Source organism: Alligator mississippiensis, chromosome 10 (genome assembly GCF_030867095.1).
Source record: "Alligator mississippiensis isolate rAllMis1 chromosome 10, rAllMis1, whole genome shotgun sequence".
Taxonomy (NCBI): domain Eukaryota; kingdom Metazoa; phylum Chordata; order Crocodylia; family Alligatoridae; genus Alligator; species Alligator mississippiensis.
The window spans coordinates 2,154,100-2,179,560 of NC_081833.1; the positions used below are offsets into that span (position 1 = coordinate 2,154,100).

The 25,461-nt window shown below is 60.8% G+C and overlaps 1 protein-coding gene across 5 annotated transcripts; it reads left to right on the forward strand.

Annotated features, from left to right (window-relative positions):
* The first annotated feature begins 643 nt into the window (after positions 1 to 643).
* TRPV4 (transient receptor potential cation channel subfamily V member 4) lies at positions 644 to 24,978 on the forward strand. 5 transcript variants are annotated; one of them, XM_059713248.1, is made up of 17 exons: positions 644 to 732; positions 10,687 to 10,818; positions 12,803 to 13,202; positions 15,230 to 15,402; positions 15,691 to 15,843; positions 15,971 to 16,111; positions 16,643 to 16,941; positions 18,312 to 18,491; positions 18,897 to 19,055; positions 19,265 to 19,357; positions 19,538 to 19,611; positions 20,164 to 20,329; positions 20,548 to 20,614; positions 21,065 to 21,369; positions 21,842 to 21,969; positions 22,096 to 22,217; positions 22,431 to 24,978. In XM_059713248.1, the coding sequence occupies exons 3-17, from the start codon at positions 12,844 to 12,846 to the stop codon at positions 22,583 to 22,585; spliced, it is 2,574 nt and encodes an 857-aa protein (XP_059569231.1). In that variant the 5' UTR covers positions 644 to 732; positions 10,687 to 10,818; positions 12,803 to 12,843; the 3' UTR covers positions 22,586 to 24,978.
* Positions 24,979 to 25,461: the final 483 nt, after the last annotated feature.

The window sequence follows — 25,461 nt, forward strand, 5'->3', positions numbered from 1 at the left end:
AGTGCCGCAGACGGAAGGATCCCCCGTGGTCCTCGGCGTTTCTCCGCTTGCAAACAGAGGGTGCAGCAGGCGGCGGACGCTCGGCCGCTGGAAGCTTCTCCGGCAGCGACGTGCCGCGTGCCCAGCCCCGTAGGTTGTCTGCCGGGTGTATACGTAGCGATCTTGTGCTTCCAGTGTTTCTTTACACTGCTGGAGGAGGCTCGGGGAGGCCCGGCGTGTTTGTCCGTTGCAGCGGTGACCCTGCCACGCAGCGGGAGGGGGTCTGCCTGGCCCACGGCCGGACCGCCACGCACCCCCTCGGACAGCCGGCCCTGAGCTAGAGCGCGGCCGCAGCTGCCGGCCCGTAGGAAGCTCGTCTCGGACACCTGACGCTCGGAGGTGCCGGGTGTGCCCAGCCTCTGCCGGGGCAAGGGGTGGTGTGGCCGCCGGCCGGGGCCAGAGGTGGCCCCTCCGCGCTCCTCGCCCGCGGAAGAGCGAGCAGATGCCCTGGCTGATGGGGACGCGCGTCCCTGCGCCCGCGCTCGCCGCCACCGGCTTGCTCGGAGCCGGCGGGGACTGGCCGGGCCGGGCAGATGCCGGCGGCAGCGACGGCCGGCTCCCGCAGCGCTCGCGAGTCGGGGCAGCCCCGCAGCGCCAGCCGCCAGCCCGGCTCCCCCGCTCCTGGGGCGGCGCGGGGCGGCGCCGCGGGAGGAGCCCGAGCCCGGGCGCGAGCGGGAGAGCGCGGGGCCGCAGGTACGTGTGTGCGGCGCCCCCCCACGTGTGTGTCACAAGGGGGGGTGGGATCCTGAGGTGTGTGTGTAGGACCCTGAGGTGTGTGTGCGGGACCCCCCCACGTGTGTGTCACAAGGGGGGGTGGGATCCTGAGGTGTGTGTGCGAGGCCCCCCACATGTGTGTGAGACCCCCACAGGTGTGTGCCACAAGGTGTGTGTGTGGGGGACCCCCATGTGTGTGTGCAAGACCCCTCACGTGTGTGCCACAAGGCGGGTGTGTGACTCCCGGGGGTGTGTGTGTGTGCAGGACCCTGAGGTGTGAGTGTGAGACCCCCATGTGTGTGTCACAAGGGAGGTGTGTGTGTGCAAGACCCCCTCACATGTGTGTGTGAGACCCCCACGTGTGTGTGCCACAAGGTGTGTGTGTGGGACCCCCATGTGTGTGCAGGACCCTCCACATGTGTGCCACAAGGGGGGGTGGGACCGTGAAGTGTGTGTGCAAGACCCCCCTATGTGTGGGACACCCCAGACTGGGTGTGCCCCCCAGGCTGGACCCCTGCAGCACCGCAGCGCGGCTCCGGGACCGGCACCGGCACCGGCACCTCGCTCCGTGCCACAAGCCCCGGGGCCCAGCCGCCGCCCCGCGTCCGCCGTGGGCCAGCAGGGCTGCGTGGCGGGACTGGCCTGTGGCTCTGGGAAGAGTTCGGACCTGCACGGGATGGCTTTGGGGAGGATGATCCTGCCGCAGGCAGCGCCGACGTGGCCTCCCCAGGCCCCTCCAGCCCCGTGGTTCCCTGGACCCCTCGGCTTTCACCGAGCTGGGCCCCCCGGGCACACGTGGAGGGAAGAAACCCCGAGCATAACGCGCTGCCGCTGCCCCGACATTAAGCTGAAAGAGTCTCGAGCGCTGCGGTGATGACAGCGGCGTTGGGGTGGGACAGCCCCACCGCAGAGCCTGGGCCAGGCCCCGAGACACAAGGGGCAGAGCCCTGGCGCGGGGCACGGTGCCATCCGTGAGCAGCACTCTTCCACCCGGAGTTTGTTACTTCCGTGGGCACAGCCAGGACGGCGGGGCCAGCCTGGACCAGCGCAGCCAGCAGCGTGGAGAGCACGGTGGGGTCTGCCGGCAATGTCGCTGCCATCGATAGGGCCAAGCTCCACGCCCTGGCGGTGAATGCTGAGCGAATGCTCCCCGCACCATGCCCTTTCTTGAATCCGCTGCATCCTGCCCAGCCTGGGGGCCTGGGGAAAGCTGTCTGTCCGGCGGCTGAGCAACGGCAGGGGGGAAAAGCTTTACTGATAATGCGCAGGCAGCGTAAGCCAGGCAGGTGGAGAGGGTGTGCTCCCCTGATGGTGGTCAGATTCGGGGGGTGGTGGGGACCCAAGAGGGCTTGGCAGGCTCAACTCTCAGCTCCGAGCGGGGCTTCAGGGGGGCTCTGCATTGCCCAGGGGCTCCAGGCGCACACTGTCATGATCCCTTGCCCTTACAGCAGAGGATCCTGAAGGCATCTGGCCATTTCTATCAGCCTTACCCCAGCAGCGTAGACCTTGCTGCATCCACCCCATCAGTGTCCTGGCTCCTTCTTCAGTTCTTAGTGCCCTAATGGAAACCTCTCTCTAATTTATGCATCCGTCTGGCTAGCAGCCTGCCCTCCCCCGCACACCCCGTGCTCTTGAGCAACCATTGAAAGTAGCCGGATTATCTCCACGATACTGAAGTCAGTGGGCCGGTGTCCAAAGCATTTGTGTCCCTGCTGGCGCACCCTGCAGCTGCTGCGACCGGATCAGGAGGGTGGCTTGGGGACCTGATGATTTGGTTTGGAAATGAAGGTAGGAGCCAGGCTGTCTCATCTTCCAGTGTCTTAGCTTGCTGGCAGAGCCGGTCCTCGGCATTCGGAGGGGCGGCTTTCGAATCGGAAGTGATCCTGCTTACTGGCAGGGGAGACTAGCTTAGGGTGGCGTGTGCTATCACTGGATCCAACCTGCCTCCGTGATAAGGTGCCTGCCTGTCCAGAGTCCCGGGGGTCCCGGGGTTGCAGGTGTTAGCCCCTACCCCCATGCCTAGGCTGGAACCGTGGCCAGGGCTTTAAGAGGGACTTTAGCCGGTAGCACTTAGCATCTCTGCCCGCACGGGCTCCCGCTGCGATGGTAGATTTGGGGTGACGAGGTGGGTTCTGTGAGGGCAAAGACCATTGAGCAGCTGTCGTGCGGGGCTGCACTGATCGCTGCTTCAGCAGAACTGAAATCCCTGTCTTGGAAGTGAAAGCTTCTACTTCCCTCTCCTGAGCCATTATTTGAACTTTTAAAGAGTTGCTGTTTGAGCTGAGGGGCTTTGCCCTGCAGATACTGATAGCAGAGCAATCGAGAGAGTACATGCTGGTGATGGACGCCTAACTAAGCCCTACGGCCATGGCACACCCAGCTAGTTCTGGTCCTTGGTCATTCCAGCGCTGTGTGAGCGAGTGTCCAGCTGTGCAAGACACGAGAGGCAAGTCCTGCCAGGTGGGGTGGTCAGACCCAGAGCAGGAGGCAGCTGGACTTGGTATTGCTCTGAATTGCCATCAGGCAGCTCCGGCATGAAGCATGTTGCCATCTGCTATGCGACAGTCTGGCATTTCTGTGCTAGGAGCCCTTGTGCCCAACCGTTTCCAAAGAGGAAATGCGTTCGGGGCCCTGGGAGAGGAGCAGAGCTTTGAACGCTGAGGGCAAAGTGCCTGTGGCCCGGATAGCTTACAGGGCTAGCTTTCTAGGACTCTCCTCTCCTTGCCAATCTGGGTGTCCCCAGGACCAGTGATGTGCAGTCTGCACTCCCCTTCCTTCCTGCCTTGTGCTGTGGGCTGAATGACTCCTCAGTGTCCTTGTGGTCTGCCCGCTTCCCACGGCCCTGGGTGGGGTGGATCCTGCGCCGGGGAGGCTGACCACAGAGGTGCTTTTATACTGGATCTGAAATAGGAGCCTGCCTTGTGTGCTGCCTGCACTCCCTGGGAGGGGGTTGGTCACTGCCTCGCAGGTTGGATCACAGCAGAGATCCCTCGACGTGCGTTGGCCTGTCTGCCTTTTCGGATGCTTGAAGCCAAGAAGAATGGGACAGCAGCATTGCCAGTGGAGATTGCATCCCCTCCGCCCTCCAGCATCCTCCCACCATCCCTAGGGCCAGGTGGCAGTTTCCTAGTCACAGGCACTCAGATGGACGTGGACAAGTGCCTCAGCAAGAGCGGGGTGAAGACCGTGAGCTGGCGGAGGAAAGACTTACAGGAAGAAAAGGAAAAAAGGGCTCAGAGAGCGAGCATGGGCAAACATGGGATGTGTGGGGGGCATCTCATGTTGCTTGGAGTGCAGGGAAATGGTTCCTCTCTTGGGGCAGTCACTATGCAAAATGTGACCTACAGGCTGTGGGGCTGGAGGCTTTAGAAATATGCCTTCTTATAGCATCGCTGCATGGACTTGCATGCAGTGTAGGGGCCTGTGCCAGACTTTGGTCTTGGGCACAGAGGAGCCAGGGTGCCAGCAGCCCCATCCCCTCCCACTGAATGTTTTCTGTGCCGTGCATTCGTGATGGACATGGTCATGTTTCGTACAGTGCCTTTCAGCCCAGGAGGTCCAAAAGCACTTCACAGACGCTGCGCAGCATGCAGTATGTGTGCTGAGGATGCACCTATCTTGGGGGCGCAATGTAGCGGTTATTTCGCAGCCTCACTGCATGCGATGGGAAGCAAAGAAGAGGACTGTTTCCAGGAGGAGTTTCCAGGGGAAGCCTTAGGGGTCTGGGATATCATTCCCTGACCTGGAAATATGCTAGGATATGGAGACTAGCACTGCTCTGGAGAGTGGTCGGGACTTTCTGTAGCACAGAGCCCCCTTCGCAGACTTCTGGGAGCATGGGCTCGACTCTGACTCAGGGCATGTCTGCCTGGGGACGCTGGGGAGAGGGACCCCGATGAGTAGATCAGTTAAACCACATTAAATCCCTTTGTGGACTCTTTCACTCCCAGTCAGAGTGGCCTTGATCAGTTTAGCTTCATCTATTTTAGAAGTGCATTGAGCTGAATTAATTTAAGTCCCGCTGAGCGCGGCCGTGTGTACATTGAGGTCTGGTGTGATTGAGTTGATTCACTCTCACTTCAGACCCTTTGTTAATTCAGATTGATATGTCGAGCGAGTGTCACCGTGTAGACAAGCCCTTGGAGGAAAGCGTACACCACTTCCTGGATTTTCCTTGAAACACCCTCATCCGAGCACAGCCGGCCCTGCCATCGCCTCGCCCGTGAGAGCTGATGAAATCACTGCCTGGAGCAGCCTGGCTGCACTCCCTCCCCAGCACATACGATAATAGTAGCCTTTAGCCAGGGATTGCTGTAGCTCAGGGAGCCGGCTCCGTGCACCCTCTGCGGGGTTGCACATGGCCGGGGAACACAGGGCAGCTTTGTGCAGCGCGCTAGCACGGCAGGGAGCGCGCAGGAATTGGATGTCTCTCTCCCGAGCCGGGCCTGGAGCAAGCCTGAAGCTTACCCATTTGTACAAGCTGGGGCTTGGCTCGCAAAACAGGATCTGAAGGGTGGGGAAGTTGGGGGAAGACAAGCCAAATAAACAAAAAGCCAAATCAGAGCCACTCCACATCACCTCACCAGGCTGCTCTTCTGCCTACAGGCTGCTCTGGGCTCCTTCGCTTCCTGGGGCCAGCTAATAATTACCTATTTCTCCACGCAAATTTCCACCCTGTGTCACTAACACCACGCCAGGGCCAGACTGCTTACCTGAGTTTTCCATCACCCCGGCCGTTGGCCCGCGGTCTGCCCTTAGTGCCAGCCCTGACACCAGGCAGATGGATGGGTTTCCCCTGAGTGTCCTGGGTCCCTTGCGCTGCCTTTGTGTCCGGGGGGATATTTACGTCTAATGAGATCTGTCACCACAATTAGGGACAGCTGGGGCGGTAGACCTGTTTCTAGCCAAGGCCTCTCACTCTGGCTCTGACCTGCCCGATCCCATCCTCTGTTTCCTGAGTACAAATGACCACATAGAGTCAATACAGCTGGGGCTGTTTGCGCCGCACAGGGAAGTTGTTTGGATTCACATCCTCTTCTGATCTGACTTTTCCAGGGCATCAGAGAGGCATGAAACAGCTCAGGGGCCAGCAGGCATGAGGCTGGCGGGGAAGGTGGACGGCTGACCTGGCCACGCTGTTCAGATGTGTCTCTCTTTTTGTGGAATAGATCCGGGGGGGGAAAAAAGCAACCTCAGGGCCGCTGTCACTAAAACCCCGGGCTGCTCAGTCATCCGGATCCCTGATGTCTATGAAGACCTGTCTGTGCACATGAACACAAAGTTAACTTGTGAAGTGGGAGTACCCCCCGGGAGCAGACCATGGAGCATCACTGCAGTTGTGACCTTGGGGGACCAGCAGGTTCGTCAGGAGCGTGAGGGAGCGCAAGGTAGTGGTTAGAGCAAAGGGCTGGCTCTTTTAGACCTGGAGTGCATCCCAAATGGCTCCAGTGAGACTGGAGGCAAGAGACTCGCTCCCTTGAGGCACCTGGCGGTCAATCTGCTGCATGGTGGCAGTGATGACAGGTGGTGAGCGTGACACCTTGCACCGAGGGTGGCTGGTACCAATCATCCTCTAACTGGCTGCGTTCAGAATCAGTACCTGGCTTCACCCTGACTTCACCCCCCTTGTAGGAGCCTGGATGACAGTGGAGACATGTCCGTGACAGTCCTGCCAATGCCAAAAGAAGCCTGCGCGTGGCTCCAAGCTCTGGTGTGAACCCTGCTTCGTGAGCTGGAAGAGCCCAGCCGAGGGAAAGCATCAGGGCTTGCAGGGCAAGGATGAGAGGATGCAAGATCTTCCAACACATGGCCAAGGCTAGAGGTGCTACTGCCTGCTGGAAATGACCAGTCACGGGCTGCAGGTCCACTCCACCCTGATAACCACCCTGCTTGTCACCAACCCCCCTCTCCACAGTACCAGAGAAGGAAGACTTGAGCATGGCCAGAGACATCAAGGACACCTCTGTCATCAGCCTGGGTGGGCCAAGTCGCAGCACCGACAACTCTAGGGCACCACATCAGAGGCCAGCAGGCTGTGCCTTCCAGTTTCCCCCATCATTAAGCCGGCAGAGGAGCCATCTCGGTGTATTTCTGGCCTGGCTGGGCTAAGATGCGGCCACGTTGTGAGCTCCCTGGGCTGACTGGGGCTCGGTGCTGTGGCCTGGCTCCTCCCAAGCCCCAAGGTCTGTTTTTAGAAGAGAGAAACCACTGTAATAGCGGGATAAATATTGATGAGGCGCCTACCCCATGCCCAAGGCCGCACGGCCCGAAAGTGGTGCAATGAATAAAATATGCTGCAGTAAGAGCTCTCCCATCCAGGAAGAGGACAGAGGCTCTGTCTGAGCCATTAACCTGCTGCTTCATGCTTGGGCCGTGCCCCGTCACCCCAACTTGTGGTGCCGGAGCGGTGACCCCGACCCCGAGAGCCCCAGCCAGGCAGCGGCTCTGGGTCAGAGGCCTCTGGGCACTGTGCTGTTAGGGAAGGGAGGGATGGGAGATCCCGTGGCAGGCTCGCAGGGGTAGACTTGACCCCAGCTCAGATCTGAAGTTGCCACGGTTTGCTTGTTTGCAGCCACCTTCCCCTTCCCTTCCAGCAAGGCAGGGGTCCTTCTGCTGCCCCATGCTCTCCTCCTCCTCCTCCTCTTCCCTGGCGGGCTGCATGTTCCCACGACTCCCTTCTCCTGGCTGATCCACTCTTGGCTCCCACTTCATCCTGCCCCTGCACGGCAGCTCTTCCCCTTCCCTGGACAGAGGGGACCTGTGGGGACTCTGTTGGGACCTCACACACCTGAGCAAGGAACCATTGCGCTGCCCCGCAGCCACTGCCCCACACCCCACACCCGGGGGTCTGTCATCTCCTGCCTCTGCTCTCCTGGGAGGGCTGTTTGTTTCCATAGGAGGACCTGCCCTTGGACCAGGTCCCACTGCAGCAGTGGGAACTTCCCTGCCAGTGACCTCAGCACTGCAGCCCTTCTCTCTGGGCACCCACCCAGTGCTAGTAACAATGGGGTCCGTCCTCCCGTGAGACCCCTGGATCCCCAGCTGGGCGTGGCGGGCAGGATAGACTCCAGGTTGCATAATGGGAGGCTGTGACTCACCAGAGGGTTGGGACCTGAGGCAGAGGCTGCTGCCTCCTCCCACCCGCACCCACCATTATGTGAGAGGAGGAAGGAGCTCTGTGCTCTGGGGTCAGCAGTGCAGGAAAGGAGCTAAGCCTGACAGCACTGAGCGGGCCCTTCCCCATCCCTGTGCCCGTGGCAAGAGCGCGCAGGTCACTGGCGCGTCCGTGAACGGCCAGAGGAGCTCAGGCAGGAGGAGAGGTACCGTGAATGCTCTGCCCTGGTGCAGGTGCTTCTGCAGGGTTGCCCCGTGGTGCGGTGTGGTGCCGTGGGGGGGTCGCGGGAACGCCCGTGTTGGGATGACGCCCCGTCGCTCTAGGGCATGGCCACTCGCTGCGTGGCTGTGGTCAGGCTGCGTTCGGGTCAGAACGGCGGCTGCAGCGTCCACAATGGGCGCCCTGCATAGCTGTGCGGACAATGCCAGGAGGGAGGCTCCTGGGGTGTGGGCATGGAGGAGGCCACAGGCGAGCAGCCACGCCTCTGCCACGGTCCCTAAAACCAAGGTGTCAAGGCCGGGTCTTTGCAGGGCTGGCAGGTGCCCCTTCCAGACAGGAGCTGGAAGCTGGGACGAGCTGAGAGGGAGCAGGGAGAGGAAACAGAGTGAATCACGGTGCTGAGAGCTTCCCAGGCACGCACAGGAGACCTGCGGGGCAGCAGGCAGAGGCGGGAAGTCTCTGCTCCCCTGGGCACCCGCCAGCGGCTGCTCTGAATGAGGGCTCTGTCTGCCCTGGCGCGGCTGGGCTGTGAAAATAAACGGTCCCTGCCGCGCCGTGCCCCCCGACGAGGGAACGCCCCTGGCTCTCGGCCATGCTCCCCAGGGGCTCGCTGCGGGGTTCGTTGGTATACCCCCCTGCCCATGCCTATAGGGCAAGCAGGAGCCAGGTACTTCCCTAGCAAAGCAACACCCTGGGGTGCCAGGGAAGTGCAGAGGGCCTTTTGGGTAACCCTGGGATGTGTGTTCACCCCAAGCAGGGCAGAGGGGACTCAGTGATTAGCTGGTGGGACCTGATCTCATGGCCTTGCCTTGGGGCATCTGGAGATCTCTTCTGGGGGGGCAACACGGCCGGCCTGGGGAGGCACGGGCCCTTCTGTCTCAGCAGGGTTTTCTCTTCTTAAATGCGATGCATCCAGCCATTCGGTGTCCCACGACAAGCCCGCTCCCTCTGCCAGGCCAAGTGATTATGGGACGTAATTGTGTTTAGTCTCTGTGCCGGGTGCCGCTAAGTTTAGTCTGTCTCCCTCTGCGCCACTGTCCTCCGAGGGGGCAGAGGAGCCCGGGGCTGACTTGCTGCATGCGCTTGCCACATCACGGATGCGACCGAGCCGCCTGGGTCATGCAGAGAGACCCAGCTGCCACCGTGCATTTAGGGGCCGGGGACAACAGAGCCCTGGCCCTCTGGGTAAGGCCCTCTGGTACTGGCTTCACCAGAGGGTCAAAACTCGGACCCCGAGTCCGACTCCAGCCATTAGCCCAGTGGCTCTTACTGCGTGTGGAAATGGTGCTGCTAATCGTGCGATTTCCCCTGGGGCCGCAGCCCAGGCCTGTGATGGTTTTCTGCCAGGGAGGCCTGAAATTTGGGGAAGTCTTGGGCCATTAGAGACGGGTTGCTGCCATGTGTCTGGGTCATGTCCTATCCCAATCCTGTCCAGCTGGGAGCCTGCCCTTTCCCGCCTGGAGGGAACGAAGGAGCCGTGGTGCTTTCCAAGTCCTCTGCTCCTGCTGCGGCTGCTTAGCGGCACTGCACCGCAGTCGTAGCCCTGACGGTCCAGGGAAGCACGATGTGTTTGGTAACATCTTCTGTTGCACCACGTGCCCTTGCTCAGGCCACTTCTGCTTTCTTAGGGCATTTCTATGCTGCACGCAGGGTTTTCTCCTGATTGCTTCACAGTGCTTGCAAACATTGATGCAATTCCCTTTAAGCGAACCAGTGGGAGTGTGAAGGACCCTGGAAAGAGTCGCACAACTCCTCTGACACGCAGAGGGAAGGGAGCCCCGCTCAGTTCTCTAATGAGCAGCGGGGCAGGCAGCTTGTGGCTGACTGTGGAGGGGAGACATGGACTGACCCGACAGCCCCGTCTTTCCATGGAAGAACAGACTGTGATCCAGGCGGCAGCCCCTGTCCTGCACCCCGCAGGTCCCTCCTGGACAGATGCTCGGGAGGTGAGGTTGCTCGGGGGCTGTAAAACCCTCAGTGGTATTTGGCTGGGTGCTTACATTCACACTGGCAGGTTTCGGGTCAGCTGATGTGTTAAGTGGGGAGCGTAGCGGCTGAGTTTTCCAGGACTTGGTACAGAAAGCGCTGAGCTCGGATGTTGTTTGAAGGTGCCGGGGCTCCGGGATCTCGGTCATGCGGTAGCGAGCTGCCTATGCCCCATTAAAAGTCAGCATTGCCACCCACTGGTCCCCTTGAAGCCCCCCCATAGTCCATGACCTCAGTGCAAACAGGTCTGCGGAGGGCCCGTATTCATTCACCAGAGGGTGTGTGCTTTCCTGAAGCCAGGGTAGCGGTGCCGTGTGGAATTTGTTGTGCTGGAGCTAGACAAACTCAGGCTGTGGTTTGTTAGCGGGGAGGGTGTTGGCCATGAGAACAACCGAACGCCATCCCTGGGAGCATTCGGGTCTAGAGGGGAGAAGTGCCGCGGCTCAGTCAGGAGCCTGGGGGCACCGCGTCCGGACAGTCGATGACCTGTGCTAGGCAGGAGGTCAGACCCCGGACCCGGCGGCTCACAGGTCTAGGACTGTGCATGAGAGAGAACGAGGCAGCAGAGACTTTTTGGCTGGAGGCAGATGCTAACTTAACCCTTTTTCTCCCAGAGCATTGGCATTGCTCCCCAGCCCTGACCTGTGAGCAGGATCCAGTCGAACGCACCTGAGGCTGCTCTGCGGACAGCGCCAGCAGCAAGAAACACAATCCGGAGCAGGGAGACAGAGACTGTCTGTGTGCTGGTGAGTGGGGGACGGACGGTGCAGGCGCAGGCAGCTGTGCAGTGGCAGCCCCGGGCTCTGCTTCCACCTTTGTCACCCACCTACTGCTTGGCCTGGGGCAGGGATCCCTGCCGGGCTGGGACACCCCTCACCTGTCTCCCAGGGGCTCAGCACTTCTTTGCTCAGCTTCTCTAGCACGGGGAAAGGCAGCGGAGGAAGGGCAGCAGTGTGCAGCAAACCTCTGCAAATTCCCCCAAAGCTTTGAGTTTGGGCCATGCTTCCCTGGTTTGTGGATCCTGATGGGTTTTGCCTGTCTCTGTGGTCCCTGGGGTTCAAGGGTGGGTGCTGCCCTCAGAGCCAAGCTGGCAAGGCCTGTCCCCCTGCCACCGTGCCTCAGTTTCCCCTCTGTATAACGGGACTGAAGGCACAGCCAGGAGATGGCATGAGAAGGGGGAGCCTCACAGAGGCAAATACCTAGGCTGGGGGGCTTTGCCAGCTCTGGACCGCCTTGGAGAAGGGAGGAGGCAGAGGAGGTTGCACTCCCATCCCTATCTCCAGGCTATACTGGGGGGCTTCCCTCTGTCCCAGCCCTGGAGGCCATGGAGATGCCTTCATCCAATCCACTCTGTGCTGGGATAATCCCTCACCCACACTGGGAGCAAAGTCGGATGGAGGGGGGGGACACTGCATGGCAAATTACAGGGCCGCTCCATGCTGGGCTTGGGCCCCGGCTGCTCTTTTGTAATGACATGCTGCATAATTAGAAGCACGTTCTCCAGCAGAGAGCCCAGCCCGGCCACAGAGCCAAGCCCCACATTAGGGCTTGTTATACACAGCTGCAACCAAGTCAAAAATGACATGTTCCAGCTGCTTTTTCTGTCCTCCCAGGCCTGGGGGAGAGCAGCAGGGGTGGGGAGCATCCCAGCAGACACAGGCCTCCGCGGCCAGTCCCTGGCTTTAGGCCCCTGCTCCAACGCTCCTGCCTTTTGTCTTGTGCAAAGTTTGTGACAGGCCCATGGCAGGGACTGAAATTCCAGCTGCTGCAAAACCCACGCTCAGGTGCCCCTTGCAGGGAGCCATTTCCTTGTCACTCTGTCACTGCAGGGCTGGCTGCATCCTTACCCCTCGCCGCAGGTCCCTGCTCTCCCTGTGATACCCCGCCTGCTTAGGAGGGGTGGCATGGCCCACCCCCTGCGTTCACATCAGGGGTGCAGCTGCCTTCCCTGCCAGTGTGCAGTGTCTCCCCTGCTCACACCAGGCCACCCGAGGGGAAGGTCATCACCCTGGGGTGAAACCATCAGGAGGTCAAGATCAGGGCCGGACTGCCCTGCTAATGCAAGAGGGCATCTCACCCACCGGGGCCAGCCCTAGCCTGCCAGCCAGGGCTGCAGCTCCTGCCTTTGCTGGCCTGGATTTTCCTGCCTCCTGGGGCATGTAGCCAGGGCCCAGGGGTTTATTTGAGGGTTTCTCAGTATTTATAGGGCTGGTGAAAGAAGAGCCTGTTCTGTCCTCGGTGCTGGGCTGGGTCCCAGCACCACCGCATGTGGGAGGGGCAGGGCATGCAGCCCGCCGGCCCCTGTCATTATAGCAGCCCTTTGAAACACAATGCGATGGGGCCCGACAGGGCATCTGCAGATGTGAGGGGACCCATGTGGCACAGGGTCCTGGCTCAGCTGCCTCTGGGTCCTGTGTAGGGGGGTCCTGCCAGCCTGCCAGCAAAGCCCACAAGTGTGAGATCCCCAGGTCTGGGCATGGTGTACCTCAAGTGCCCTCCGGCTTGCAGCCCACTCATCCTTGCTCTGCACCTTACCCAGCGTGGTGGCAAATATGCAACAAGGCTGCCATGGGGTCTGGGCTCTAGCCGTTCCTCGCTGAGCCCCAAACTCAGCGCCTCCCCCAAGGGCACAGTGGTGTGGGAATCAGCCCTGGGTGTATGCTCGTCCCACGTATGTACGCGCTCCCCTCACCCCTGGCTCCCTCATACTGCCTTTGCATTTTCTTCCAGACCCATAACGCGTGCCAGGGAGCCCCCGTAAAGCCCTCAGCATGACAGACCCCGAGGAGCCCCCCCAGCCCCAGGTCGGGGAGCCCAGCGAAGGCCAGGGGGACGATGCCTTCCCCCTCTCATCCCTGGCCAACCTGTTTGAGAGCGAGGAGGGGGTCTCACCCCCGGAGGCCGCCCGCAGCACCCCGGCGTCGGGCGACAGCAAGCAGAACCTGCGCATGAAGTTCCAGGGGGCTTTCCGCAAGGGCATGCCCAACCCCATGGACCTGCTGGAGTCCACCATCTACGAGTCCTCCGTCGTGCCCGCGCCCAAGAAAGCCCCCATGGACTCGCTCTTCGACTACGGCACCTACCACCACCACCCCAGCGACAACAAGCGCCGGCGCAAGAAGGTCGTGGAGTGAGTATGCCATGCCCAGCCACCTGCAAGCCTGGCCCGTCGGATGGACAGGTTCCCTGGGGGCAGGGTTGATGGGGAGGAACCCCGGGCATGCGACCGTCTGGGATGGATATGTCTCGGTGCATTTCCTTGAGTGGAGGGCAGGCAAAGCCATTGGGACTGCAGGGAGCCATGCAGGTGTGTGGGTGTGTAAGTGCGTGTGTGCATCAGGGAAGGGGGTGAGGGTGCAGGGATGACTGTATTAAGCCCTCCCCTTCCCGAGCAGCACTGGCGGGGCTGGACCGTTAGCAGTCGGCTTGTGCTGGTGAGCTCATGCTGCTGGGGCCAGGCTGTGCCGGGCGGGTCGGCTGCCTGCTCCCTTCCTGCGGCTCCCCTGAAAGAGGGCTCTGTGCCGTGGCGTCTCACCTCCGCTGCGGGCAGGGAGGTCTGGCTCCCCTCGGTGGGAGCGGGGCTGGGCTCTCTCTCCAGCATGAATGGGCTTTTCAGGAGCCTGCCCCACCCCTGCCCTCCCTGCCTGTGCCAGGAAACAGCCCCCAGGGGGGCAAGAGGCCCAGGCCACGGGGCACAGTGTGCCCGTCTGTGCACAGGACGTGCTGGACCTGGGCACTGGCCAGGCTGAGGCCCCTCCCCAGGCACCTCCCAGCGGGCACGGAGAGCAGGCAAAGTGTCTCCCACCCGGGGCAGAGTGCTACGCTCCCCACGGCTATAGGAGGGCAAGGTCCCAGGTGGGTAGAGCAGCAGGGTGGGAGCCGGGCAGCTGCAGGGCTGTCCACGCCGAGCCCCGCTGCCCACCTTGCTCCGATTTGCTGCCCTTCCATGTCACCGATCATCCCTCCAGATCACGTAGGGTGCCCGCCTCCCCGCTCTGTCCTGGGAGGGGGCTGCATGCACTCCCAAGTCCGGGAGGCTGCTGACCAGGAGTGGGTGGGAAGGGAGGGCTGTGCCATCATCTGGACCAGGGAGCTGGGATCCCAGCAGGCAGCTCCTCTTCCTCCTCCCCTTCCATCATGCCCTGGGGAGGGGATCACAGTGAACAAACATCCCACTACTTCCCTACGTGGAGTTGAGTGCAATAAAAATTCCTTTGGTGACGCTGGGCTCCACCAGGCTGCCTGCCCGCTCCGGCTAGCGTGAGTGCCGGGCACTAACCTGTCTGCGCCTGTGCACCTTGCTGACACAGCCACTTCCCCAACCGGTTCGACCGGGACTGCGACCCTAGCTCTGGCCCTGCAAGTCTAGCAGCTCAGGGCTCGCTGAACCCAGCCAGCTGTGTAGGGCTGAGCTGCCTTCTTCCTCCTGGTGTGGCTCATGTCCAGTGCCCTCTGATGCCGTTAGCCTGCAGGGCCCCAGGACTGTGTTCAGTTGCCAGCAGCTGCCCTACCCACACCCACATGGCTGGATCTCTGGCCAGGGGCATGCAGGCTGTCCGGTTTGTCCTGTCCAGCTGGGTCTGCAGGGTGTGTGTGTGTGTGTGTGTGTGTGTGTGTGTAAGCAGAACAGCCCTTCCCTCTCCCAGGCAGAGGTTGACTCTTGAACCGAATGACAACGGTTTACATGGCACCTTTGCTGACCGTCCGTGACCGATTTGTCATGAAGTCCCCAGCTGCCATAGAATTGGGGGCACAAACAGCTTGGAGGTTTCCTCCTGTCCGCAATGAAGCCCACTTTTGGCAGGGGTGTGGCATTGTCACCCTTGTCTGATCAGTGGAGAAACTGAGGCAGGGGGGTGAGGAACTGACTTGCTGGAAGGGGTTGTGCCTGGAGCTGAGACTCCTGGTCTCAGAGGCAGTGTCTCCGTCTCCCCTGGACCGCTGCTGTGCCCAGGGGACAGAGAGTGGCTCCCCCTTGGGACTACTAGGGCCAGGAGCCTAGGCTACCCCGTCCCCATGCCCGTGGCAGGACAGTGCTGCGTTGCTTCCTCTCTCAGCAGTGTCAGGCCACACTGGTGCTCTGCCCTGTGCTGGTGCTGGTGCTCTGGGTATTGCCTTCAGGCACCCTCGTCCTTAAAGCAGCTCCCTCTCTTGCAGGAAGCAGCGCCAGGGCTCAAAGGGGCCTGCCCCCAACCCGCCCCCCATCCTCAAGGTGTTCAACCGGCCCATCCTCTTCGACATCGTGTCCCGGGGCTCCACCGCCGACCTGGATGGGCTCCTTCCCTTCCTGCTGAGCCACAAGAAGCGCCTGACGGACGAGGACTTCCGAGGTGAGCCTCGAGCGCGGCGTTGGAGGGGAGCCCGGACTACAGCAGGGTGATGCTGTGGCCCCTCCTGCTGAGTCTGGGGTGTCCCTGGGCTCATGACCGGACTACGGGGAGCCTTGGTACTTCTGGCCCAGCCCAAACCACAGCTGGTGCTGGTGTCACAGGCCACCGCTGGTCCAGAGTGGGGTTCCCTCTGCAGCCCAGCCTGGCCTCCCCTCCTGAGGTTTGCAAAGACCTTGGAGCTGCCATTGACCAGCCCTCAGAGCCCTGCCATCCCCCTGCCCCCCTTAGAGCCCTCCACAGGGAAGACCTGCCTGCCCAAGGCACTGCTGAACCTGGCCGGAGGGAAGAACGACACCATCCCCCTGCTGATGGACATCGCCGAGAGGACAGGCAATCTGCGGGAGTTCCTGAACTCGCCCTTCCGAGATGTCTACTACCGAGGTGCGGGGAGTGGGGCCAGCCATGCCTAGCCCCGCAGAGGCATGGGGGGAGCTGAAGGGCCAGCTGTGCTTCTGTGTCCAGGTGGGGATCTGCTACTCAGGGCGCTGACGGGCTACATCTGTTCCAGGCCAGACTGCGCTGCACATCGCCATTGAGCGCCGCTGCAAGCACTACGTGGAGCTGCTGGTGGAGAAAGGGGCCGACGTGCACGCCCAGGCACGCGGACGCTTCTTCCAACCCAAGGACGAGGGAGGCTACTTCTACTTCGGTGCGTGGGGGACATCCCCTCCCTGCCCCAGGGCATGGCAAGCAGGCAGAGATGTCCCAGCCTGCCTGGCTCACCTCCATTGACTCCTCACCCTGTGGAGGGGACAGGACATGGCTCCCCTCAGGTGCCAGCACCCCCCAGGGCACCCACACACTGAGGAAACACCCTGCCCAGCCTCCCCAGCCCCCCAGTACAATGCCACCAAAGCCGTCCCAGCATGAAGTGCCAGCACTCTGGCAGGGGGTTGCTCCAGGCCAGGTTCCCAGCCAGCCCATCACACCCCTGTCCCCATCAGGTGTGGTGCCAGGCACTATGTGGGAGGAAAGGTTTGGGACATGGGCAGGCGACAACACCTCCCTCTTGGTGCCACCGTGGGAACAGTTCCCCACTGTGCCCCTCACGGCCCGGTGGGAGCTGAGGGCTGCCCCCACCTCAGCCTGCTGACCCTGACACCTCCTGCATGGTGCCCAGATCTGAGAGCAGGGCTTTGAGAGCTGATGTCAGCCTGGCACTGTGTCTTCCCCCTACCAGGCGAGCTGCCCCTGTCCCTGGCCGCCTGCACCAACCAGCCGCACATAGTCCACTACCTGGCGGAGAACGCGCACAAAAAGGCCGACCTGCGGCGCCAGGACTCCCGCGGCAACACCGTGCTGCACGCGCTGGTCGCCATCGCTGACAACACCCGGGAGAACACCAAGTTCGTCACCAAGATGTACGACCTGCTGCTCATCAAGTGTGCCAAGCTCTTCCCCGACACCAACCTCGAGGCCCTGCTCAACAACGATGGCCTCTCGCCCCTCATGATGGCTGCCAAGACCGGCAAGATCGGGGTAAGGGTGGTGGGGAAGGGGCCCCCGAGGCAGAGCTCCTCACTCCCCCGTGGCCCTGCACTGTGCCTCAGTTGCCCCATCCAGGAAGGGGGAAGATGACAGTGACCCTGCTCATGGGAGCTGAGGGGGAAGGGATGGAGGATTGAATGGGTGTGAAGCACCTTGAGGGCAGAGACCCGGAGACAACCTGGGGTGGGGGGAGGCACTGCCTGTTCCTGTGTTAGCACTGTGGGTCTGGGGTCAGGCTGCACATTGCCAGTGAGTTTCGGCTCCTCCTAGGAGGGTGGAGAGGGGAGATGGGTGGAGCAGCAGGCAGAGCAGGGGTCCTGTGCCTGGGATTTCAGGGCAGATTGGAGCCCTGCACATGAGAATCCCAGCTCAGGTGTGCAGGTTATTGTGTGACAGGTATCCAGGTTGTAGCCGTATCGGTCCAAAGGAAAAAGCAATCAGGACTCATAGTAGAGGTGAGATCTTTTATTAGACCAACTAGATTTTTGCAAAAAAAGAAAAATTTAATTGCAAGCTTTCGGGCACAAACACCCTTCATCAGGCATCGGAGAAAAGATTGTCAAAGTTCTCCTGGGTATTTCTGGGCATTTCTACCCAGGAGAACGTTGACACTCTTTTCTCCAATGCCTGATGAAGGGTGCTTGTGCCCGAAAGCTTGCAATTAAAGAATTATTTTGCAAAAATCCAGTTGGTCTAATAAAAGATATCACCTCTACTACAAGTCCTGATTGGTTATTGTGTGAGCAATTTAAGGCTGTCTCTGTACCCCCAGTGGGCTGTCCACCCACCACCCAGGCAGCGGTCTGGTTCCTCAAAGCTGATATAGTTTGTCAGTGCTGAAACCATGTCATCCTGGCACGCTGGAGCCCTCAGCCGGCTGCTCCGGTCTCTGGCGCTGTCTGATGGTTTGGTGGCTCTCTCCACCTGCTGGCCACAGCTGATTGCACAGCGCGCTGCTCAGCCTAAGTGAGGCAGCCGCTAGGATCCTTTCATAGGAAGCATTAAGAGACAAGCGCTCTTACAGGCTGGGCTAATTCCTCTCTGGCATCCTAGCTGTGCTGCCTCCCTTTCCTTCTGCCTCGTGGGGGTAGCGGGGCTGTGCTGTGCTTACACAGCTGGGCTCTGGTTAGTGAGACAAGAGGACAGTGTGGAGCCTGTCGCATGCACTGCTGCAATAGAGCTGGTGCCGTCCCCGCTGCCCCGGCCCTGCCTGGCTGTCTCATTGCTGCAGCCCTGCATGGGGCACCCGGGTCCTGCAGCCCCTAAGCCAGAGGAGCGCCTGTGCCTGCTGCCTTTGGCAGCGTGGAGAGCTGCGGGGTCTGCGTGGCACCGCCTGCTCACCCTGCCTGCCCTGCTGACAGATCTTCCAGCACATCATCCGCCGGGAGGTCAAGGACGAGGATGCCCGGCACCTCTCCCGCAAGTTCAAGGACTGGGCCTATGGGCCCGTCTACTCCTCGCTCTATGACCTGTCCTCGCTGGACACCTGTGGGGAGGAGGTGTCTGTCCTGGAGATCTTGGTGTACAACAGTAAGATGGAGGTGAGCACGGGGGGGGCCAGGGAGGGCTGCGGTACGTGGCAGGGGGTCTGTGCAGAGCAGACCTGGGCTTCAGACGGTGGACCTGTCTTGTAGCTCCCTCAGGCTGCTGACGGTGCTCAGCGCCTGGCAGGATTTGGCCCCAGGGCTGCACGGCCATACACCCTGCTGCTCTCAGCCCCAAAGCCCCTGCTAGGAGAAGCGGTCCCCAGCACGCCTCAGTGAGCATGGGGCTGAGAGCACCTGCCCATCTCAGCGGGAAGCAGACGCAGCTGCCGCTGGGGTGGCCAGCCCAGCCCAGGCCCCTCTTCATCTCTCCCTGGCATGCTTGCAGCCAGCCCAGCCCTCTCAGTGCCCTTCTCCAGTCCCCCCCAGCTCACAGCGGTCCCTCCCTTGGCTTCACCGCAGAACCGCCACGAGATGCTGGCCGTGGAGCCCATCAACGAGCTGCTGCGTGACAAGTGGCGGAAGTTCGGGGCCGTCTCTTTCTACATCAGCGTGATTTCCTACCTCTGCGCCATGATCATCTTCACCCTCATCGCCTACTACCGCCCTGTGGAGGGCATCGTGAGTATCCCTGTGGCCTTAGCACCAGGCTTAGATGGGCTTGGGTACCTACATAGGCTTCCCCGTGTCCGTTGAGCGCCGGCAGGTTTTTGTGACTACAGCAGTTGCTTGGCTTCTGCAGGGGAGTCTGGCTGGGTAGGTGCTGAGGTTCGGGATGGGATAGGGGGGTCCCGATGCAGTTTTCAGTGCTGGCCTGTCCTGCCCTGCAGCCCCCGTACCCCTACACGACCACCATTGACTATCTGCGCCTGGCTGGGGAGGTCATAACTCTCTTCACCGGAGTCTTGTTCTTCTTCACCAATGTAAGTGGACGCGGGGCTCTGTGGGGGTGCTGGGTATGGGGGTGGTACATGATGGATGGGGTTGTGGGGAAGGGGCAGCTGGGGGAGATTGATCCTGCTGTGTCCTCTGGGGGCCGTGGCCTGCACTCTTCACCCCCCAGTCAAATGACTCCCGTTCCACCCACATCCTGCCGCCCCCAGGTGAAGGACCTGTTCATGAAGAAGTGCCCCGGCGTGAACTCATTCTTCATCGACGGCTCCTTCCAGCTGCTCTAGTAAGCACAAATGCCTGCCAGGTGCACTGAAGCTGTGGCCCCTGGGAGTGTCCAGGGAGGCAAACCCCCATCGCGAGAGAACAGTGTGCACTGGACCTGTCCATCTCACGGTGGGGAGAAACCTGCTGACCGGGCTGTCCCCAGGCATGGGCACCAAGTGCCATCTCTGTGTCTCTGGGGGGTCACGAGTTGATGCCCTGTGCAAGGAGCAGAAGGGAAATGCAGTTGTCCTCCCCACTCTTGCTGCAGAAGTCAGGCGAGCCCTGGCTGTATCCCCTGCTCAGGGCAGCAAGTCCTGGGGGGGTCTCTGGCCCCATCTGCTCCCCACGGACCCTGGGGCCCTGCCTGTGGGAGGAGCGGCTTTGCCCCATGTGCCCATAGTCAGACAAATATGTGCTAGCTGCTGCCTTCAAATACCTCCGAGGTGGCTGGAGGCATTGCCCTGGCAGAGCATGTGGCTACAGCCCCTGCTGCACGGTGCGTGGCCCAGGGCACGATGCGTCCCCTTGCTGGGCCTGTCCAGGCTAAACCACGTCCTTCTGTCTCCTTCAGCTTCATCTACTCAGTGCTGGTGATCGTCACAGCTGGACTGTATGTGGCAGGGATCGAAGCCTACCTGGCCGTCATGGTCTTTGCCCTGGTCCTGGGCTGGATGAATGCGCTGTACTTCACCAGGGGGCTGAAGCTCACCGGGACCTACAGCATCATGATCCAGAAGGTCAGGCAAGGAGGGGACTTGTCCCTGGCAATGGCTTACTGAGTGATGAACCCAGACAGGTTGCCCCTTCCTACCTACTGTAGGGTTTGGTGGTGCTGGCTCCAGTCGGACAGGGCGCTGGTTGAGGTGGGCTGTGGATATGAGCCTGGCAGCTATACTGCTGCAGTGGGGTCGATGTCTGTGCGGGGCAAGGTGCTGACTCTGCCTCTGGTGTCCAGATCCTTTTCAAAGACCTGTTCCGGTTCCTGCTGGTCTACTTGCTCTTCATGATTGGCTATGCCTCAGGTAGGCCCCAGCCCGCGTGGGGTTTTGGGGAGCTGCAAGCCCGGTGCCTGGGGCAGTGCAGGGGGTGGGGAACGTGGCACTGAGCAGCTCTGCCATGGCATCGCTGCAGAACAAATCTGGGAAAAATCTGCCTTGGCAACTGTCAGGCTCCAGCTGTGTGATGAGGGTGCGGTCTCCAGGGTGGGGGGCACAGGCTGGGAGAAGGGGCAGCTCCGTAGCCAGGAAAGGGGAACTGGGCCTGGGGCCGGGGTCCCTCCTCTCCAGTTGTCCCAGGTCCCGGGAAGGTGGTGTTGTGACTGCCTGTGCCCAAGTTAACGCATCCTCTGGAGATGCATTATGAATGTAATCGTGGATTAGTGGAATAGTGTATTAGTGAGCAGAGCCCTGGCTCACAGGAGCCAGCCGACTGCCTCGATCTCTCACCCTGCCTCTGCCCTCGCCCTGCCCCAGCGCTGGTCTCCCTGCTGAACCCCTGCTCCTGCGGCAAGGACCAGTCCAACTGTACGATGCCAGCCTACCCCTCCTGCCGGGACAGCCAGACCTTCAGCACCTTCCTGCTGGACCTCTTCAAGCTCACCATTGGCATGGGCGACCTGGAGATGATCGAGAGTGCCAAGTACCCCGGCGTCTTCATCATCCTGCTGGTCACTTACATCATCCTCACCTTCGTGCTGCTGCTTAACATGCTCATCGCCCTCATGGGCGAGACGGTGGGGCAGGTGTCCAAGGAGAGCAAGCAGATCTGGAAGCTGCAGGTGAGGCGTGGCCCGAGGGCGCTGGCAGGGCCATCACACCAGAGGCTGGCGCCCCACACGCACGCCAGGGCCCCCTGCTCCACCTCCAGTGCCACATCCCCAAGCAGAGTAGCTCGTGGCCCTTTCCCCACAGAGGTGCCGGTGGCCTTCATGGGGCTTGAGCCCTCAAGCTGAGACCCATTGCTCTGGGCCTCTCCTAAGAGTCCACAGCCTGCACACTAGGGCTCAGCTGTAGTGTAGAAGGGGCTCTGGCACTTTACCGCCACATCCCTTCCCCTGGCTCAGGGCTGGATGTGGAAAGGCCTGTCTGCGTCCACCTAGTCCATGACCCCCACCTAGCCAGTGTGGCCTCTGGCCATGCTCTAGGCTAGGGCCCAGCTCCCATGGAAAACTAGCTAGGGTAGGGTGCCCAGCCCCCAAGGGAGAACTGCTTTGGGTCCGGTGGTGCCTACTGAGCTGCTCCCATCTGCAGTGGGCCACCACCATCCTGGATATTGAGAGGTCCTTCCCAGTGTTCGTGAGGAAAGCCTTCCGCTCGGGGGAGATGGTCACGGTGGGGAAGGGCATCGACGGGACGCCGGACCGGAGGTGGTGTTTCAGGTAAGCCTTGGGGGCCACTGCTCAGTACCTCGTGGGATTGCTGGGCCTGTGGGCAGCTCCGGGGGAGTAGATGGGACACCCCCAGTCTGCTCTAGTGTTTCTCTAGGAGTGCGTTATCTCCCACAGGGTCGACGAGGTGAACTGGTCACACTGGAATCAGAACCTGGGCATCATCAATGAGGACCCAGGCAAGAACGAGACCTACCAGTACTACGGCTTCTCCCACACGGTGGGCCGGCTGCGGAGAGGTGAGAGTACTGCTCGGTGCCTGCGGTCACCCCAGGGCTCCCTTGGCTGGACAAGGGGGTGGGAAAGAGAACGTGACTCCTGGAGTCACCCTCCCTGCCAGGGGCTCAGTTGCCCCGACTGCTTCTGCAACGGATGTCTGTGTGCAATGCTCAGAGCTGTGGGGTGGGAGCTATGAGTCTCCCTGCTCCATGCCCCCCCTGCCCCTTTTGCAGATCGCTGGTCAACTGTGGTGCCCCGCGTGGTGGAGCTGAACAAGAACTGCCAGCCAGACGAGGTGGTGGTGCCGTTGGAGGGCATGGGGGCATCCAACCAGCACGACCGGAGGCCGGGACACCTGAACGGTCGGAAAGAAGAGTGCCACATCTAACGCAGGCCATGCGTGCAGGGGAAGCCTGCCTCCACCTCTGCCTCCTGGGAGCTGCGGGTGCCCACGCGGCCTGGCTCCCCTTTGGGCAGCACAACTGATTTGCACAGCAGTCCGGCAGGGACCAAGCAGCGAGGGGGCTTCTGAAACACCCACCCTGCACCCCATGCCCCCACACTAAGGCAGCTGAGACCCAGCATCTCCCAGAGCCCTGGGCATGGACCCAAGGCAAGGACAGTGGGCTTTTCTGGCCAGGGCCATGGGTTCCTCAGCCAGCCGGGCTGCTACAGCAGCAACAACAGAAGTGAGTCTGACCTCAGGACCCACAGTCCTGCCCACCTGTGCCCACCGACCCAGGACACCTTGGAGAGCAGAGCTGGGGTGAGGCTGCGGCCTCTGATCAACAGAGGGGCCTGTCCGACAATGCATCTCTGAGGGCCTGTGTCCTCTTTAGAGTTAACCATTTGACCCAAGGAGAGCCGAGACCCACAGCTGTGTAGAACCTGGCGCCTGCCCGCTGGGACGCAATGGCTGCACGAGCTCCTCGGCATTCAGCTGGCTCGTGGGTACCAGCACGGCTGGGCCAGGGGCTGACAACCAGCAAACGCATGTGCACTCAAGCCAAACCCTGTCTGCAAAGGCTCAGGCACCAGCAGACCTGAGCCCTGGGCACTCCTGGAAAACTCATGTGGATTGTGCCCAGCTGGTGCTGGGGGCCTGGATACTCCCAGGATAGCTTGCAGATCACAGCCCGTTCTGGATGGTGTCTGGGGACCTGACCGGTAAGACCCACAGCACTATGCTGCTGATTTTGAGGCTCTCCACCTGCTTGTGGAGGGCACAAGCCAGTGAACCAGCTGTGCCAGGCCCCGATTCAGCCTCCCACTGTCCCAAGCAGCTTTCACCCCTCCACCCCAGGGCTCTCCAGTTGGAGGGACCAGTCTGTCCAATGCAGACTCAGTCGTCTCACTCCCGTGCTGCTGTTGGAGGCATGTTGCCAGCTCTCAGCACAGCCCTGTCATGTCGTGTCCATCTCCCACCACTCTGTCTCAAATCAGGAACGGTTCCTGTTGCTCATTCCCTGCCACCCTGGGCTCTGCCGTGCAACACAGCTGCAGCTCGCTGCCTCCAGCAATTTGCTGCCCCTTTCCCCACTATGACATGGCATCACAGGGCACTGCCAAGGGTCTCAACATCCCCCATTCTCTGCCACCTCATTGATTCCTGATGAGGGGAGGCCATCCAGGTTTGCACACTGCAGCAGTGGGATCCCAGGGCAAGCAGCTGCTGCTACATCTCCTCCCAAGCCCCGCTGCTCCCAGGAACTGCTTGCTGGGAGCAGGGACACATCAGCCCCTTTCCTTGCGAGCAGATGGCTGTTTACAGCTTTGTAATCATCCAGAAGGCTCCTGCAACCCGGTCCCATCCTGCTGTGACAAGGGGCTCCCCACACACAATTCCCACTGTCACTCAGTCACTGACCGGGCGTTACCTCCACTGTGTCTGGATGGTTCCCCCCACCAACAAAGGGCTTTGGAGCTGGCCCACAGGCCTGCAATGGAGCAAATGCTGGGGCAGACCCATACATGTGTGCAGAGAGCTGCTCATGAGAACTTGCACCATGTTTCTCCTCTCCCGGGGTCCTCGTGTCCGCCCGTGCTTGTGCATGTTCCTGAGGGGCTGCAGTCCTGCGCAAGGCACCACATGAATGGGCCAAGTCCCTCAGCCAGCAGTAGCCCAGCAAGTCTCTGCGCTCGGCCCCGGCCAGTACTGTCTGTTCTGTGGAAATCACAAATCCTCTCACCCAACCCCAGGAGTGACTGTCACTGCCGCCCCTTTCCTGAATCCTTTACAGCTCCCTATGCAGGACTGTTCTGTACCGTGTGTTCCTCAGGGATTCATCCAACCCAGTTGAAAAGGTCTCACAGGGTGTTGGTCAGTAGTAGCAGCAGCATTATTTGCAGGACAAGTGGCTCCCCTAACCCCTAGGCCAAGTCCTAGCCATAGCTCAGAGAGAGTGAGAGATGCGAGACATGTGTTTCACAAAGGCTGCTAGCACGAGCTGGATACTCCGGGCAGCAGCAGCAAGAGACCAGTGGTGGGCAGCACTGCCCTGCAGATGATGTCTATGACACTGCAATAAGTACAGAAGGAACCAGGGAGTTTATTGCAAAGCTTTTAGGAAGCTGCTTTGCTTTCCCTAAACCCTGTTGGCCCTGAGCACAGTCCCCTGGAGACAACGCTGCCCCAGCCCGAGAGGGAGGCTGTGTGAAGGGAGCCGGGACAATCAAAGCCTTACCCATTACGTACCCAAAGGCCAGTGGTGATGCCACACGTTTTGCACAACATTTGTACACACCTATTTATTTAGTAATAAAACCAACCTGCAAACTCCACTGCCCTGGGCCTTGTCTTTTTTTCCCCCCCTGCTGTTCTCAGTCCTAAGGAAGCAGAAGTCCACCATTGGCTCTGGGACCAGCTGCAGAAATGGGTAGAACGATGGGTAAATGCACAGGCTCCGTGTCCAGGAGACGGGCTGAAACTTCTGCCAAGGAGGATGGCATGGAGCCCAACCTTGGACCCACATCTGGGTGAAAGGGTGGCTGGTACAGCTATGGGCTTGGTATCTTGCATCCAACAGACACTTTTTGCAGGTACAAAAAGTGTTTTTGTACCTGCTATTAAAAAGGTAGATCCAGGAAGATCCCCCACCTCCTTAGCCTGCTGGCAGAGGTGGAAGAAGAGGTAGGTTCCAGCACTCCAACTGGGGAAGGTTCAAGCCCACGTCTGACTTCCCATCCCCAGGCAAAGATGAATGCAGGGGAGGAATGACTCTCCTTGGCTGTCTCAACTCTCTCAACAGCGTTACTAGTGACAGC

Coding starts and splice junctions, on each gene's coding strand:
- TRPV4 (XM_059713248.1), top strand. CDS start 12,844: ATGACAGACCCCGAGGAGCCCCCCCAGCCCCAGGTCGGGGAGCCCAGC. Junction 19,056..19,264: donor ACCGCCCTGTGGAGGGCATC/GTGAGTATCCCT, acceptor CCTGCCCTGCAG/CCCCCGTACCCCTACACGAC. Junction 21,970..22,095: donor GACCGGAGGTGGTGTTTCAG/GTAAGCCTTGGG, acceptor TATCTCCCACAG/GGTCGACGAGGTGAACTGGT.